Genomic DNA, 17,279 nt, shown 5'->3' on the forward strand with positions numbered 1-17,279 from the left:
TTGGAACATATCTCCTGAAGACAAGGATGTGGTGCTGCATATTTTTTTCTAAAAGTCGTGAGATAAAATGTGCAGTTAGTTTCCTCCATGGGCCCAGCAACAGGAGAACTGTCCCTGACTAGGCTGCTGGCCTCAATGTATGTGCATGTTTGTAAAATGCAGAAAGCTATATCCTTTTTTTTTTTTTATTTTTGAGACAGTCTCACTCTGTCATCCAGGCTGAAGTGCAGTGGTGCGATCTCAGCTCACTGCAACCTCCGCCTCCTGGGTTCAAGTGATTCTCCTGCCTCAGCCTCCCGAGTAGCTGGGATTACAGGTATCTGCCACCAGGCCTGGCTAATTTTATATTTTTAGTAGATACGGAGTTTCGCCATGTTGGCCAGGCTGGTCTCAAACTCCTGACCTCAGGTGATCCTCCCGTCTCAGTCTCCCAAAGTGCTGAGATTACAGGCATGAGCCACTGCGCCCAGCCAGAAAGCTATATACTTCTTTCTCCACTTTGTCTCCTAATCACCATGTGGTTTCTTTTTCCTAACAGAGACATCATTAATCTGGTGGCTCAGGTGGTTCCAATTTATGCTGTTTCCCACCTCTTCGAAGCTCTTGCTGTAAGTGTTATGTAGTAGTTCCCTAAGCCCTGTTGTGATCTATGGATTTCTTCTGATGGTGGTAAATTTCAGCTGAGAGGACAGGTCAGGGTAGGTAGGAAGATTGAATATTGTTATCACATTTTGTTTAGAAGGATACTGTCACCTTATGGGTTTTAGCGTCCGAGTCCCACAGAAATGAAGTGCCCACGAGATGGGAGTGTTTCAGGAGCGCCGGCTGATGGAATGCTCTCTGCCTGCAGTGCACAAGCGGTGGCGTTCTGAGGGGGAGTGGAAATCAGAAGGTTGGAGCCATTGTGAATACTGTTGGGTACTACGTGGTTGGCCTCCCCATCGGGATCACGCTGATGTTTGCAACCAAACTTGGAGTGATGGGTAAGCTCTAACCTCTGCAGGCAGGGCTTAGCTGCTCACCAGTCCAGGAAATGACTGTCAGAGCACACAGGCCTTTGACTGAGGCTCACCTCTGAAACTCGGGAACTCACCGACGTCCATTCTGTGTCTTGTTAGAGAGCGTAGCGGGCGTTCAGGAGGTGGCCTCCAACTCTAGCCAGGGCCCCAAGGCTACATTGTCCTGCCCCTCGCACCCCTGCGGGCGATCTTCCATGCTGACACACTTGAGCACGGATGCCCTTTCTACTCACCTCCTCTCCTGAATCATCCAGCCCTCACTTCTCTAAAGGAGGCGACAGTAGGAAATGCTGAAGAAGCATTCAGAAGCTTCCCTTTTGCATGTTCCATGCTGTTCTTTGGAGACAGCGTGTGATCCCCTGTGGGTGACTCTGCAGGGCTGAGGCCATCGTAGGTGGTCTGTCCTGCTTGCGTGGGGTGCCGCAGGGTCAGCACTCACAGTGGCCCTGTGCATCCTAGAACAGCGCCCCGTGTGTTCACCAAGCAGCGTGGCTGGATCCTTGGAGGGCAACGGGTGGCCAGTGCCCTTCTCATCACCCTCATTGCACTCCGCAGCCTCCACCTCCCTCCTTGCACAGCCTTAGCTCTGTGCCTGTAGGTCTCCTCACAAGGCCATACACGTGGTCGGTGTGAACAGCACAGAAGGAAGAGGGTGAACTTGAGCACCTTCCCACATTTGGAAGAAAAAACTTAATCCACAGCATCTGAAATTACCAGAGCTAATCGTTTTAAAAAGTACAGAAATAAATGACTGCCCAGCTTTGATTTCTAAAATAATAATTTGAAATACATTGGCAGTTAATAAATGATGATATGAAAACCTGGACATTTATCTTTGGGGTGAGTAGTGACTGACTTAAAGCGAGGCTTGTTTTGATCCATCTGTACTTGGCAGGCTCAGAGGTGGTGAGAAGTCAATTGATAGCTACAGGGAACTTCCAGTTCAGTATGTTCCTTTATGTGGCACATTTTTCTCAAGTTCAATAATATTTTAATTAAAAATACAGGAGTTGTTCAAAGAATAGAATTGCCAATGCAAAGTTCATTGGGCTTGCATGATAGTGCAGAAAATTATTTAGCTGAGTTTCTGGTATGATTCATGTTTTGGATTTGCCATTGCCTAGCTAATACAAATATTATAGGAATCTTAATTTATTTTTATTTTTAAAGTAATGTATTTTATGTAACACAATATATCTAAAATATTATTGCAACATGCAATCAGTATAAAATATTAAGGAAATACTTTAAATTCTCTTTTTTATATTATATCTTTTAAGTTTTAAATTGACAAATTATAATTGTTTGCATTTATGGGGTACAGTGTGGTATTTTTGATATATGTATAGAATGTGGAACAATTAGATCAAGCTAATTAACATACTTATCACCACTTTTTTTAATGGTGAGATGTTTGAAATTTACCTAGTTAATTTGAAATGTACAGTACATTGACTAGTCACCTTGGTGTGCAATTGATCTCAAAACTTATTCTTCCTGTCTATCAGAAACTTTGTACCTTAACAAGTCCCTGTTCCCACACCCTCCCCTCCTTGCCACCAGTCCCTGGTAACCATCATTCTACTCTGTACTTCTGTGAGTTCAACTTTTTCAGAAGAGGAATCTACTTTATTCCCTTGTTTCATTTTTTACAGATGGGGTCTTGCTATGTTGCCCAGGCTGGTCTCAAACTCCTTGACTCAAGTGATCCTCCCACTTTTGCCTCCCAAGTATCTGGGATTACAGGCATGAGGAACCTGCTTGGAAATATAAATCCATCTATATCCCAAGTGCTGTCCTTGGCTCACCTATTCATTTAACAAAATATATCTAGGCCAGGCACAGTGGCTCATGCCTGTAATTCCAGCACTTTGGGAGGCTGAGGTGGGCGGTTCACTGGAGGTTAGGAGTTCGAGACCAACCTGGGCAACATGGTGAAACCCCGTCTCTACTAAAAGTACAAAAATTAGCCAGGTGTGGTGGTGTGCGCCTGTAGTCCCAGTTATTTGGGAGGCTGAGGCACAAGAATTGCTTGAACCTGGGAAGCGGAGGCTGCAGTGAGCCAAGATGGCACCACTGCACTCCAGCCTGGGCGACAGAGTGAGACTTTATCTAAAAAAAAAAAAAAAAAAAAAAAAGCATAACTAATTGTGCAAAGTAGAAGAGGAAGTTGAGAATCACTGAAAAGAAATGGTAGATGTGGGGGCTCTATGAGACGACCGTACTCAATCCCTCCACCCACCTATTAGAAGAAAGTGTGGTATGAATTGGTTTTGAGTATTGTATCTCCTCTGGTATGGTATGCAGTATACCTACACAAGGTGTCTAGGAGAGCATCAGAATTCTGCAGGTTCTCAGAAGCAACCCCAGGAAATCATAATGACCCTCAGAGTCCCTGGGAGACGTTGTAAATATGTAAATTCCTGGACCTTGCCCGTGAAATTCTAATAACCATCCTACGTTGGGCTCCTAGGTTGGGTCAAATAGAAATCTTTCAAATGATGTATGCTAAAATTATTGGAAATCTAATTCATAACTTTCAGATTATAGCTGGAGGTAGCTGGTTATTTCCTGTTTAAGATGGTTCGGGTGAGCTTGTAGTTTCTATGTACTGAGAACACTGGATTTGTAAGTGGAAGCCAGGAGCTTGCATTTACTAATTTTTTATAGGACTAGCAGGTGGCACCAACTATACTATTCTAAGAGGAGGCTAGGCTGGGCGCAGTGACTCATACCTATAATCCTAGTGCTTTGGGAGGCCAAGGCGGGAGGATCACTTGATTCCAGGAGTTGGAGGCTGCAGTGAGCTGTGGTCATGCCACTGCTCTCCAGCCTGGGCAGCAGAGCAAGACCCTGCCTCTAAAAAGCAAACAAACAAACAAACAAAAGGGCAGGCTGGTCATACCTGAAAATGTGATTGGTACCAAGAAAACAGAGCTATAAACCCTGTACCAAATCCATAAACCAGGAACCCAGACTAGCCACCTTAACCCTTACATAGATCTGGACAGCTGTGGAAATCAACCAGGACCAACCAAGCAAGACCAGCAAAGGCTGCGTATTCTCAGCAAGGGTGTTGGCCGCCACCCCTTGCATTTGGGCAGAGACTCAAAGGCAGGCAAAGGAGTGGGAAAGCGTCACCGTGGATAAAAGGGGAGGCTGCAGGTGTGCCCTGAGTGGAGGTTGTTGATCTGAGGGATGCTGGAGGTAGCTGACTAGAAATGGGCCTCATGTGATTGGTTAGGGGGGATGTATTTCACTTTCTCTGGTTGGTTCTAAGTTGGAAGTGCAGACCAAAATTAGGGAAGCTGTCAGTTGCTAATCAAGTCCTGGCCATCTGGGGCCAATCGTTACAGAAGTTACTGGTTAGCTTCCTGGATTGTCACCAGAGGCAATCTTGCTTCCTGCGAGCCTGATTTAGGGAAGGCTGGCTTCCTGGGTTTACTGTAGATAGGGGGTGGGTTCTTGGGCAGGATGCTGCACGTTGTGAGGCATAGGTCTGTTTTTATTACGGTCAGGCCCTTGCCTTTTGGTTATTGTTGAAGCTTTTTGTTCTTCCATTAGTTTACTATTGACCAAAAAACGCTCCTCACCTGGGGTCTCCCTCTGTGCCCTGTGTGGTGCCTTGAGATCCACAGGGCTTTTCCTGCCATCCGTTCCCACCTGGCCTGCCTTTGGTGTTCTCCAGTCATCTCTGGGTGCCCAGCCCTGCTCTGGGAGCTTCCAGCAAAGTCTGTGTCGGAAGCAAGTTAAGGTCCAAGGTCTGGCAGGAACTCTGAGGGAGAGAGCATTAGTAATTTATATGGCTAGTGATTTCTGCTTTTTTTTTTTTTTTTTTTTTTTTTTTTATGTTAGTCCCCTTTTTTGAGGGAATTAGGGCAGAAGTAGTTAGTCCTGGGAAGTTTTAATTTCCTTGTAACTGGCATTTTTCTTAATATTCAAGCGTCATAATCAGTAAGGCCAAAAATATCCTCTGAATATTTGTTCCGAAATCCTGAACCAAAAGAGATGGCCCTTTTGGGGGTGGCCTCAGGGAGTACTGGGCTTTCCAGCACCTTCTGGAACCTTCTGGAAGCCCGAGGAGGAGCAGGGTAGAGGTCTCTGGCCCACTGTGGGCTCCACCTCAGCCATGAAAGCAGATATTAAGTATGGCTGATAGAAGTGAGATAGACAAAACATACTCCCCAGGGGCAGCCGGCTTTCTATGGAATTAACTTCTATTAAATATTTCTATTTCTAGGTCTGTGGTCAGGGATCATCATCTGTACAGTCTTTCAAGCTGTGTGTTTTCTAGGCTTTATTATTCAGCTAAATTGGAAAAAAGCGTGTCAGCAGGTAACTATGTTCATTCTGTCCCGGTAAAGGTTCCTCTCCTAGAAAAACAGGGTCTGATCTGGCTCTCCCTTTTTTCTCTTGGAAAGTTCTTTTCTCGTTTTCTTTATTCTTATCTCACAAATACTATTTTTCTTGTTGTTTTAACTAGACAGTTCAGATGTGAAGGGCCAGATGACCCCGGCTTTATCCATTCCCAGAAAAACAGGGGCCTCCTTTCTTCCTTGTCTCCCATGCCAGGCTGCCACGCTTGTGCAGGAAAATCCGATTTCAGGACAAGAATTAGAACTGGAGAGAAAGGCGCGATGCATCAAAGTCATCCTGATGTTGTTTTTATGATTACCAAATGTTTGGTTAAGATGCTCGTGTGCATCCTTCCCTTCAACTTTCTAGGGTCAGTGTGAGGTCTAGAAATAGGTGGTAGAAAAATGAGATGAGTCGAGGTACGGTGGCTTATGCCTGTAGTCCCAGCTATTCAGGAGGCTGAGGCAGGAGGATCGCTTGAGCCCAAGAGTTCGAGGCTGCGGTGAGCTGTGATTGCACCACTGCACCCCAGCCTGGGTGATGGAGCGAGACCCTGTCTCTACAAATAAAAAATTTTAAAAAAGAAAAAAGAGATAAAATAAAAAGAAGGGAGAGTTCCAAATGATCTTGGTCCCTCTCTTGTCCCTGTCTCCCTCACCTTGTACTGTTCCCATGCCACCTTCCCTCTCATGAACCCCATTTCAACCTTTTCTGTTTCCTTTTTCTTGAGAGACAGGCTCTCACTCTGTCACCCAGCCTGGACTACAGTGGCAGGATCACAGCTCGCTGGAGTCTTAACCTCCTGGGCTCAAGTGATCCTCCTGTCTCAGCCTCCCGAGTAGTTGGGAATACAGACATACGCCACCATGCCTGGCTGGGTTTTTTTTGTTTTTTGTTTTAAATTTTTTAGTTGAGATGGGGTCTTGCTGTGTTGCACAGGCTGGCCTTGATTTCCTGGGCTCAAGCAATCCTCCCTCCTCAGCCCCCCAAAGTGCTGGGATAACTGGCGTGAGCACTGAGCCTGGTCCCATTTCAATCTTTATGAAAGATGACCTGTGAATAAGAGGAGCTTCAGCTGTACATGCCTATTAAGGAAAATGGCTTGGCTTTTCCTAAACTAGGTGGTCAAGTAAAATACCTTATTAACACCATCGTGACGCCTGAAGGACTGACTGAGTTTCATTTTCCAGGCTCAGGTACACGCCAATTTGAAAGCAGACGTGGCTCGGAGTGGGAATTCCGCTCTCCCTCAGGACCCGTTTCACCCAGGTATGATATGACTCCCTCAGCCCTTGGACAGGGCTGTCTAGGTGGGACTGTGGGGGCTGTTCGTGAGACACAGCTAGATTTGCTGCTATGAACTTTCATTTATGTAGGGCAATAGTGTTTCAGAAACACATGATAAAGTCAAGTAACAACCAATTCAAGGTAAACTGACTTCAAGTTTATTTACTTTAATTCCACACATTAGTAGACTGTTCTACAGATGACTGAAAGCTCCCCAGTGCCTCCCCTAATTTCTGCAAGCACTTTCCAGGCATTTCCAACACTTGGAGATACTGTGCTTCTGCCATAGCTTGGAAACTGACATTTGTTTGTTTTAATGGGGTCCCTGCTGTTCATCGGGCAGACACTTGTGGACTTTAAACAGGTTGTTTGCTTGGACCTTTGCTTGTGATGCACACCATGCAAATGTGGTTATGGTTTTCTTCAGTCAGTTAAGTAATCCCCCCCCCCCAATTCCTGGCCCATTAGGCAGTTAGCCATCCACTCCCAGTAATCCTTGCTCTTTTATCATTTAAACCCTTTGATTTCATAGACTGTCTGATATGCAGTCAATGGTCAATTGTGTTGTTTCTGCCAGTTTTCATTCATGTTGTCTAGGCTCCTGTGCTGTGTGTCTGGTTATCTTTGATTTTAATTTATTTTTAAATTAATTTTTTAAAATAAAAAAAAATTAGGCCGGGCACAGTGGCTCACGCCTGTAATCCCAGCACTTTGGGAGGCCGAGGTGGGCGGATCACAAGGTCAGGAGATCGAGACCATCCTGGCTAACATGGTGAAACCCCGTCTCTACTAAAAATACAAAAAATTAGCCGGGCGAGGTGGCAGGCGCCTGTGGTCCCAGCTACTCGGGAGGCTGAGGCAGGAGAATGGCGTAAACCCGGGAGGCGGAGCTTGCAGTGAGCTGAGATCCGGCCACTGCACTCCAGCCTGGGCGACAGAGCAAGACTCCGTCTCAAAAAAATAAATAAATAAATAAATAAATAAATAAATAAATAAATAAATAAAATTTAAAAAATTTAAAAAGTCTTTTTAAATAGAGAGAGGGTCTCACCCTGTTGCCCAGGCTGGTGTGCAATGGTACGATGGTAGCTCACTGCAGCCTCTACATCTTGGGCTCAAGCGATCCTCCTGCCTTGGCCTCCCAAAGCAGTGGGATTACAGGCATGAGCCACCACACCTGACCTGGTCATCTCTGATTATGTTCCAGACTTTATATTTGAAAATTGTTCGGCCGGGCACGGTGGCTCATGCCTGTAATCCCAGCACTTTGGGAGGCCGAGGCGGGCGGATCACAAGGTCAGGAGATCGAGACCATGGTGAAACCCCGTCTCTACTAAAAATAGAAAAAATTAGCCGGGCGCAGTGGCGGGCGCCTGTAGTCCCAGCTACTCGGGAGGCTGAGGCAGGAGAATGGCGTGAACCCGGGAGGCGGAGCTTGCAGTGAGCCGAGATTGCGCCATTGCACTCCAGCCTGGGCGACAGAGCGAGACTCCGTCTCAAAAAAAAAAAAAAAAGAAAATTGTTCATAGAAGTAACTTGAGCCTGAAAGAATGTTGTCTATTTATCTTCAGAGAGGATTTTCTTTTGCTTCTTTTGGACACTGAGGGTGACCAGCAGTCTAGGGCAATCTTGGAAATGGAGCTTTCTGGAGCATCCAGCCGACCTGAAGGTGTGCTGCAGCTGGCGTGAGGCTTGGTTTACTTCTTCTGGTTCATGCTTTTTTTATTTTTTTGAGACGGAGTCTTGCTCTGTCGCCCAGGCTAGAGTGCAGTGGCGTGATCTCTGCTCACGGCAAGCTCCGCCTCCCGGGTTCAAGCAATTCTCCTGCCTCAGCTTCCTGAGTAGCTGCGGTTATAGGCACGTGCCACCACACCTGGCTAATTTTTGTATTTTTAGTGGATGTGAGGTGTCACCATGTTGGTCAGGCTGGTCTCGAACTCCTGACCACAAGTGATCTGCCCTCCTTGGCCCCCCAAAGTGCTGGGATTATAGACATGAGCCACCGCACCCAGAGTGGTTCATCCTTAAGTCTTGGATGCAGCCCTTTGGGGTTCTAACCTCAAATACAGAAGGCTTGCCAGAGCCTGATTCTTGGTAGGTACCCAAGTCCTCAAAGCCCTGATCAGTGTCTCCGTCACGTGATCTGGATGTAGCTGTCTCTGACCTGCATCCTCTAATCTCTCTGATCTGAATGAAACTCTGATCCGAGGCAGCCCTAGAGGCTGGGCGGCCCCTCTGGGTTTCCTTTATCCCCTGGACCTTGCCCTGGTGACTCTTCATTACATTGTTTGCATTCTGATGCCTTCAAGATGATATTGAATTTGTTTTATTCAGATTCTACAATGATCTTCAGGGAAGGGTTGGTCGATGTTTTCCACCATCTTAGCAGTTTTCCTGATTTGTGAAATCTGCCTGACAATAGCACTTACCTCTGTTGTTGTTGTTTTTTTTGAGACGAGTCTCACTGCGTTGCCAGGCTGGAGTTTAGTGGCTTCTCACTGCAACCTCTACCTCCCAGGTTTAAGTGATTCTCCTGCCTCAGCCTCCCGAGTAGCTGGGATTACAGGCATGTGCCACCACGCCCGGCTAATTTTTGTATTTTTAGCAGAAACCGGGTTTCACCATGTTGGCCAGACTTTTCTTGAACTCCTCACCTCAAGTGATCCACCTGGCTCAGCCTCCCAAAGTGCTAGGATTAGAGGTATGAGTGCTGGGATTCCAGGGATTCCAGGCATGAGGCATGAGTGCTGGGATTTCAGGGATTACAGGCGTGAGCCACTGCACCCGGCCTAACAATGGCACTTACTTCATACTACCCCTACTGGGGTTGAGAAGCACCCAGGACTGCCTGACCAGGGAAAGCATTTTGTTAAGAGTGAGCTCATATGACTCTGTTCAAAATGATTTTCTTTTTTTCTCTCTCTCCTTCCTTCCTTCCTATTTTCCTTCCTATTTTCCTTCCTATTTTCCTTCCTATCTTCCTATCTTCCTTCCTTCCTTCCTTCCTTCCTTCCTTCCTTCCTTCCTTCCTTCCTTCCTTCCTTCCTTCCTTCCTTCCTTCCTTCCTTCCTTCCTTCTTTCCTTCCCTCCCTCCCTCCCTCCCTCCCTTTTTCTCTCTTTCTCTCTGTTACCCAGGCTGGAGTGCAGTGGTGCGATCATGGTTCACTGCAGCCTTGACCTCCTGGGCTCAAGCGATCTGCCTGTCTCAGCCTCCCAAAGTGCTGGGATTAGAGGCGTGAGCCACTGCACCCGGCCCAAAATGATTTTCTTTCAGAACTCTGAGGATATTGCTACATTCCTAACATTCATCCACTTATGCTCATTAGGAAGTGGGATGGCCAAGCTTATTCTTGTGCCATTATGTAATCTGCCTTCATTTTAGGATATTTTCTTATTATTATTCCTTTTTTTTTTGGTTTTTTTTTTTTTTTGAGATAGGGTCTTGTTCTGTCACCCAGGCTAGAGCGCAGTGGTGCAATTACAGCTCACTGCAGTCTCAAACTCCTGGACTCAAGCAGTCCTCCCATTTTAGCCTCCTGAGTAGCTAGGATTACAGGTGCGTGCCACTATGCTCAGCTAACCCTTTAATATTTTTGTAGAGACCAGGTCTTGCTTTGCAGCCCATGTTGGTCTTGAACTTCTGGATTCAAGTAATCCTCCTGCTTTAGCCTCTCGAAGTGTTGGGATTACAGGTGTGAACCACCAGGCCTGGCCTATTACTCTGACTGTTCTGAAGTGTCTTGACACTAAGTCTAGATGTGAGTCATTATCTGCTTGAAACTGTGAAGGAGAAGCTTTCCCCTTGCCCTCCGATGGTTCACTGAAAAATCAACTTACAATAAGGCCGATCAATAAAAGACATACAAATGTATTTAACCATGCACAAGGGAAGAATCACAGTGATTACCCAACCACGCAGTGAGGCCCAACACGCATATAACCAACTTTCAGAGGGGAGAGAGGAGATGGGGCATTTGGTGCTTCTGTTGAGGGATAGTAAATGATTACTAGGGAAAATGAATGGATATTTGGCAGAATGAATGGATTGGGGGCAGGGTGGAGAGACTGGTTCTCTTTGGAAGTCGAATGAACCTGAGAGACTGGCATTATTTTGTGAAAGATCTGGCAATCGTTCTTCTTGGTGGGTTTGTCTGGCTTTTATGTAGGAGGGGGAAATATCTCTTTCAAGGCCTGTTGATCTCTAAGGAGTTTTTAATTTAAAATACTCATTATAGGAGGGAGCCATATCTTGGGGTGAAATTCCCTGCACTCCTTCAATACTTAGTAGGCCCTTTGATGTGAACGGTCACATCTTTCTCCCATTCTGTGAATAGCCTTGTATTCTTTCTTCCTTTCTTTTTTTTTTTGGACACTAGGTCTCTCTCGGTCACTCAGGCTGGACTGCAGTATTACAATCATAGCTCACTGCAGCCTCGAACTCCTGGGCTCCCACCTCTGCCTCCCAAGTAGTTGGGACTATAGGCATGCGCCATCATGCCCAGTGAAGATTTTGTTTATAGAGATGAGGTATCACTATGTTGCCCAGGCTGGTCTTGAGCTTCTGGGCTCAAGGGATCCTCCCACCTCAGCCTCCCAAAGTGTTGGAATTACAGGCGTGAGCCATCACACCCAGCCTTGAATTATTTCTTAGGTTGTTTCTCCTTGTGTTTTGTTCTGAAATGCTTATTAAATTGGTGTTGGCGGCCGGGTGCGGTGGCTCAAGCCTGTAATCCCAGCACTTTGGGAGGCCGAGACGGGCGGATCACGAGGTCAGGAGATCGAGACCATCGTGGCTAACACGGTGAAACCCCGTCTCTACTAAAAAACACAAAAAACTAGCCGGGCGAGGTGGCGGGCGCCTGTAGTCCCAGCTACTCGGGAGTCTGAGGCAGGAGAATGGCGTAAACCCGGGAGGCGGAGCTTGCAGTGAGCCGAGATCCGGCCACTGCACTCCAGCCAGGGCGACCGAGCGAGACTCCCTCTCAAAAATAAATAAATAAATAAATAAATAAATAAATAAATAAATAAATAAATTGGTGTTGGCTCCTTGAAAATTTCCCCTGTGAATCTTTTTTTTTTTTTTTTTTTTTTTTTTTTGGAGATGGAGTTTTGCTCTCGTTGCCCAGGCTAGAGTGCAATGGCACCATCTTGGCTCACTGCAACCTCCGCCTCCTGGGTTCAAGCGATTCTCCTGCCTCACTGCCTCAGCCTCCCAAATAGCTGGGATTACAGGCATGCGCCACCATGCCCGGCTAATTTTCTATTTTTAGTAGAGACGGGGTTTCTCCATATTGGTTAGGCTGGTCTCTAACTCCCGACCTCAGGTGATCTGCCTGCCTCAGCCTCCCAAACTGCTGGGATTACAGGCAAGAGCCATCATGCCTGTAATCCCTGTGAATTTTAATGGAGAGGGCTTCCCTGTGAATTTTAATGGAGAGGGCTTCCCTGTGAAGTTTAATGGAGAGGGCTACCTTATTTCTCTAGCTCTTGGGAGAGTGCTCCCTGGAGCACCCAAGCCAGCCCCGGTAGGATCGTCGGTGTTTGTGAAGGAGTGAGTGGAGAGGCACTCTGGGATAGGATTTCTTTTATTTATTCACTGTAGCAATAGCGTCCTGAATTAACTTTCTCTCAGCTACTAGCACGTATTCCTTTTATACATAGCCCTTTATACAAATGAAAAAAAAAAAATCCCTTTTAAGCTGCTAAGGTCCTTTTTCCTCCCAGGGTGCCCTGAAAACCATGAAGGAATTTTAATGAACGATGTTGGGAAGACAGGCGAGACTCAGTTGGATCAGCAGATGCGCCAAGAAGAACCTTTGCCGGAACATCCACAGGACAGTGCTAAGTTGTCCAGGACACAGCTGGTGCTGCGGCGAGGGCTTCTGCTCCTGGGGGCCTTCTTAATCTTGCTGGTGGGGATTTTAGTGAGATTCTATGTCAGAATTCAGTGACGTGGCAGGAAAGAAAGTCAGGTCAAGTGATGCTTTTGAGCTTACACACAATTGCCAGGCCCACCAGTGACAATTTACTTTGAGTTAATGTCATTCAGGTGTACCCATGGATTCTGAGGGTTGGGAATGCAAAGATACATTTCTCTAAAAAAAGAAAAAGCAACTAAGGTTAAAAGCTATATTGTGGCCCAAGACACTGTCTGAAAGATGACATGAGTAATGTAATTCACCACTATCTGAACCAAGGACCAATGTGCTGACTGCATTGGCCGATGGCTTTGCTATTTTTTTAGACACAAACCCATAAACTCAGTGCTTAAGAATTCATACTGCCTGAATTATGTGAAATATATTTTACAATATATCTTTCCTTGGGCCTTAGATTACTATTCACTGGGCAAATGGTATTTGTTTTTTTTTTTTTTTTTTAAATAGACGGAAGTCTTGCTCTGTCACACAGGCTGGAGTACAGTGGTGCGATCATAGCTCACTGCAGCCTCAAACTCCTGGGCTTCAAGCAATCCTCCTGTGTCAACCACCAGAGTAGCTGAGACTTCAGGGGTGTGCCACCATGCCCAGCTGGCATTTGTTAATCTTCATTTGAGGTCTAGATCTAGGCACTGTTGGCACTGAAAAACAGTTGGGAAATCTTTGGAGCTGTGGAAATCCAAACAAGAACGGATAATTCCTGGTAGGGGTGTGTGCATGACCTACTGCAGCCTCAACCTCCAGGGCTCAAGTGATCCTCGCATCTCAGCCTCCTGAGTAGCTGAGACCACAGGCGTGTGCCACCACGCCTAGCTAATTTTTTATTTTTTGTAGAGACGGGGTCTACCCTTTGTTTCCCAGGCTGGTCTTGAATTCCTGGGATCAAGCGATCCTTCCACCTTGCCCTTGCAAAGTGTTGGGATTATAGGCATGAACCACCACGCCTGGCCAGAGGACAAAATTTTAATAAAGGTCTTAGCTTAAGTAGTAATCCTACTTCATTAACCTTCCTGGGGCGGGGTATGCACCGATAATTCAGCAAGCCTCCGTACATACTAAGTATGCTCAGTGCTGTGAAAGTGGATTACACCAAATTAAGTTATTCTTATCACACCCAATTAAAAGTCAAGAAGCCAGGGATAAAAGCACCCCAGGCATATAACATTAATCTAGTAATGTAATTCTCTGCACATCCAGCTGGTGAAACTGCCTGCTGTAAGCTGAGACCAGCTTTATCCATAACTGCTGAGATAACTTGCTGAAGCTCTAGGAATAATTTCGCCTGCCCGGTTGCTCACCAGTTGTAGCTTGCCAGCTCCCAGGACCCTTCCCGGTGCCAATAAACTTTCTCAAAGAGCTATACTGACATTTCTTTTGATAAAACCTCCAGCCTTCTGTGTTGTTCCGACATACCAAGGACCACCTGGTCTACATGGATGCCCTGAACTGCAATTCTTTCTTCCCAAATAAAGCATTAAATGGAGATTTGCCTGTACATGTTCGACTTAGTGCTAGGATGGATATAATGCTCTAGGCATGGCCTTTTCCTGAAATAACAAAATCAGAAAAGTTACCCGCTTTGAGTAAAAAACCCAAGTGCTGATTTTGGTTGGGGCCACCTTAAGGTATCTCTACCCTCAGTGCCTTGTTCTTGGGCCACGAGGCCCAATCTCCACGAAGGCAGATAAAGGCTTGCACTGTGGCCCTCGGGGTTGGGCCTGGGGGCAGGGGGCAGACACTGCAGAGGCCCCTTCCCAGCTCCTCGTCAGGAACTCTCGAACCCTGTCTCCATTCCCCTCGCACAGGACTCCCTGCCTTCCCCTTGCCAGGTAGGGCAGGGACCCCCCGGGGATGAGAGGAGTTTCCTTCAATCAACAGCCACAAATAGCCGCTGGCCCCACGCCAGGAGCAGGGAGGCTGGGGTGTCTGCGAGACCGGACCCCTCCTCTCCCGGAAACACCTGAACCCACAGCAAGCCCAGGCCAGGAGGAGCATGCCAGAAAGCGCTAGACCCGTATTCCGCGGGAGAGGATGGAATCACCAGCTGCGTCCTGTCTGCCCACTCTCTAGGCATTTTGCTCTTCCAACGTGACCCACAAACTCTCCCGATAAAAACCCGTGTCATCCAAAAGCACACGAGGGGTCCTCCCCTGCAGGGACCCCTTCCCCGAGCCCCTTTCATCAGCTCCCAAGGGCCCTCCCGGTCCCCTCCCGCTGGGTTCTGCGGGCGGCATCATTGCACTGGACGTCTGGAGCCCGTCCGGGTCCGGGCTGGGTGGGGCCGAGCCGTCCTCCGACCCCCTTCCCCCGCGCTGCAGTCCCGCGCCCGCGCCGTCGCCAGCCACTCCCCGCCGCCGCCAAGGACTGGCCCCCATAGCGGCCCGGCCCTCGGATGGCGCGACCGCCTGCGGGGCCTGCGGGGCGCGCTGCCCCGGACCTGCAGTGGGAGGCGGCCGAGCTGGCGGCGCTGGCGGGTCCCGTGGTGAGTGCGGCGGCCCCGCGCCCAGCGCGACGCCTCCGGAGCAGCCGCAGCGCGGGGGTGGGCGCGGGCTTCCAGGAAGGGGGGTGGCTGTGCACGCGCCTTGCTTTCTGCGCCTCCGCAGTTTCTTGCTCAGTTGATCATCCTTCTCATCAGCCTCGTCAGCTCCATCTTCTGTGGACATCTGGGCAAGGTCGAGCTGGACGCTGTCACGCTCGCCATCACGGTGGGTGCCTGATTTCGCCCCTGTAGGAGCTAACGGGCGGCCAAGGTTTAGGATTTGAGCGGTGTCCCTGGGCGCTGTGGCTCACGACGGTAATCCCAGAGCTTTGGGAAGCCCAGGTGGGAGGATCGCTTGAGCTCTGGAGTTCGAGACCAGCCTGGGCAGCATAGCAAGACCCCGTCTCTACTAAAAATACAAAAATCTACTAAAAATACAAAAATTATCCCGGCGTAGTGGCACCCCCTGTGGTCTTAGCTACTCGGGAGACTGAGAGAGGAGGATCGCTTGAGCCCAGGAGATGGAGGTTGCAGTGAGCTGAGATCGAACCACTGCACTCCAGCCTTGGCAAGAGAGCAAGACCCTGTTTCAAAATCAAACACACAAGGACGGCCGCGGTGGCTAACGCCTGTAATCCCAGCCAGCACTTTGGGAGGCCGAAGCGGGCGGATCACCTGAGGTCAGGAGTTCGAGACCAGCCTGGCCAATGTGGCAAAACCCCCCTCTCTACTAAAAATACAATAATTAGCCGGGTGTGGTGGCACGCACCTGTAATCCCAGCCATTCGGGAGGCTGAGGCACGAAAACCGCTTGAACCCAGGGGCCTGAGGTTGCAGTGAGCTGGAACTTTGCCACTGCACTCCAGCCTGGGTAACAGAAGGAGACTCCGTCTCAAAAAAAAAAAAAAAAAAAAAAAAAAAGGAAAGAAAAAATCAATTTGAATTGTATCATGTCTTATGCATCTTCGTTTACAGGTCTGGGACTGACCTGTGGCTTACCAATACCTGATTAGATTTGGAAGGAGCTTGTGTCAGTACTTAGAAAAGTGTAAAACTGAAAAACCTGCACTTTTTTCTATTATGAAATTAAATCAGCAGACTTTTAGGTAATTTAGGCTGTTTGCCATTAATTGGATTACACAGTGCATTCAGCTCCTACCCTTTTACCCTTGTGGAAAAGCCTCTCCCTTGGGTTGAAATCACGCCTCCTGGGACGTCTCATCCAGGCTTTCAGAGAACGTGGGAAACACTTCTGCTGGTGATGGTAGGCGGCTTTCCCCAGTCTCGGAAAATGTCCCCTGTGTCCCCGTGAGGTGGGAACACACCCTAAGAACACGGAGGGCCACCGGAGCTTCTCATTTGGCTTCATGGTAGAGAAGACCTTGCCAGGTGAAATCAGTCACATTTTATTTACAGGCCTGTTATTTGGTGAGCTAATTGGGTTAAGGGACATTTTTGCCTCCTTGGAAACTTTAGACTGGGGGTCTAGGAAGAGGCGCGAAGGCAGAGGAGATTCATATACATGGCTGGTGGGGACATTTCCTGCTGTGTCCCCGCAGGACCCAGGATTGGGGTCCAACTTTTCTGATCACTGCTTGCCAACCATCACTGCGCCCAGGGCGCTCCCTGGGTTCACTTCTGAGCCGTCTGTCACTCCTCCCTGTGGATGACGTCTAATGGCCAGCCAGCTGCCTCGTTCAAGAGGACTCAGCACCTGGGTGTCCATTCTTCTCCTCTCCCCGCCTCTGCTGTCATCCCTGGGGCGTGGGCCCGACCCTGTGGCCCACAGTTACAGCTTTCATTTTTGAAACGGTTCAAGACCATGTAATTGGCTGAAAATGTCCACATAGGTACAATGACCAGATAGCCACCTACACTTAACCTAGGATTGAGAAACTGGGGACTTCACCTGGAGACTTCGGGGTCTTGTTTTAAGAGCAGGAGGATGCGCTCGGTGTTGACGCAGTCGGCCCAGCAGGAAAAGCAGCACAGCATGAGGATGAGGACTCCTCTGCATATGATCCCCACGCACTTGAGGTTCTTGCCTCCAAAGGACTTGAGGAAACAAATGCGCTGCTAACAGCATATGCGGGGCAGGCCGAGGCTGGGGGCCCGCCCCACAAGCAGCCCCTCCCAGGGGTGCCCGCCTGCCGCCCCGGCAGCCCCGTTTCCCACCATCTGCTCCCGCCCTCCCCACCA

General features: G+C 48.2%; 1 protein-coding gene across 5 annotated transcripts in view; it reads left to right on the forward strand.

Moving 5' to 3' along the window:
* The window catches only part of SLC47A1 (solute carrier family 47 member 1), a 47,308-nt gene extending 33,224 nt beyond the window's left edge, over positions 1 to 14,084 (forward strand). For 4 of the 5 annotated variants that reach the window (XM_008010614.3, XM_073004756.1, XM_073004757.1 and 1 more), the window contains 5 exons: positions 539 to 608; positions 851 to 983; positions 5,260 to 5,354; positions 6,566 to 6,644; positions 12,387 to 14,084. In XM_008010614.3, coding sequence (XP_008008805.1) covers positions 539 to 608; positions 851 to 983; positions 5,260 to 5,354; positions 6,566 to 6,644; positions 12,387 to 12,613 — 604 coding nt within the window. In that variant the 3' untranslated portion in view covers positions 12,614 to 14,084. The remainder of the gene's footprint in view (positions 1 to 538; positions 609 to 850; positions 984 to 5,259; positions 5,355 to 6,565; positions 6,645 to 12,386) is intronic. The other variant, XM_008010619.3, reaches the window with a different exon arrangement.
* Positions 14,085 to 17,279: the final 3,195 nt, after the last annotated feature.

Source organism: Chlorocebus sabaeus, chromosome 16 (assembly GCF_047675955.1).
Source record: "Chlorocebus sabaeus isolate Y175 chromosome 16, mChlSab1.0.hap1, whole genome shotgun sequence".
NCBI lineage: Eukaryota > Metazoa > Chordata > Mammalia > Primates > Cercopithecidae > Chlorocebus > Chlorocebus sabaeus.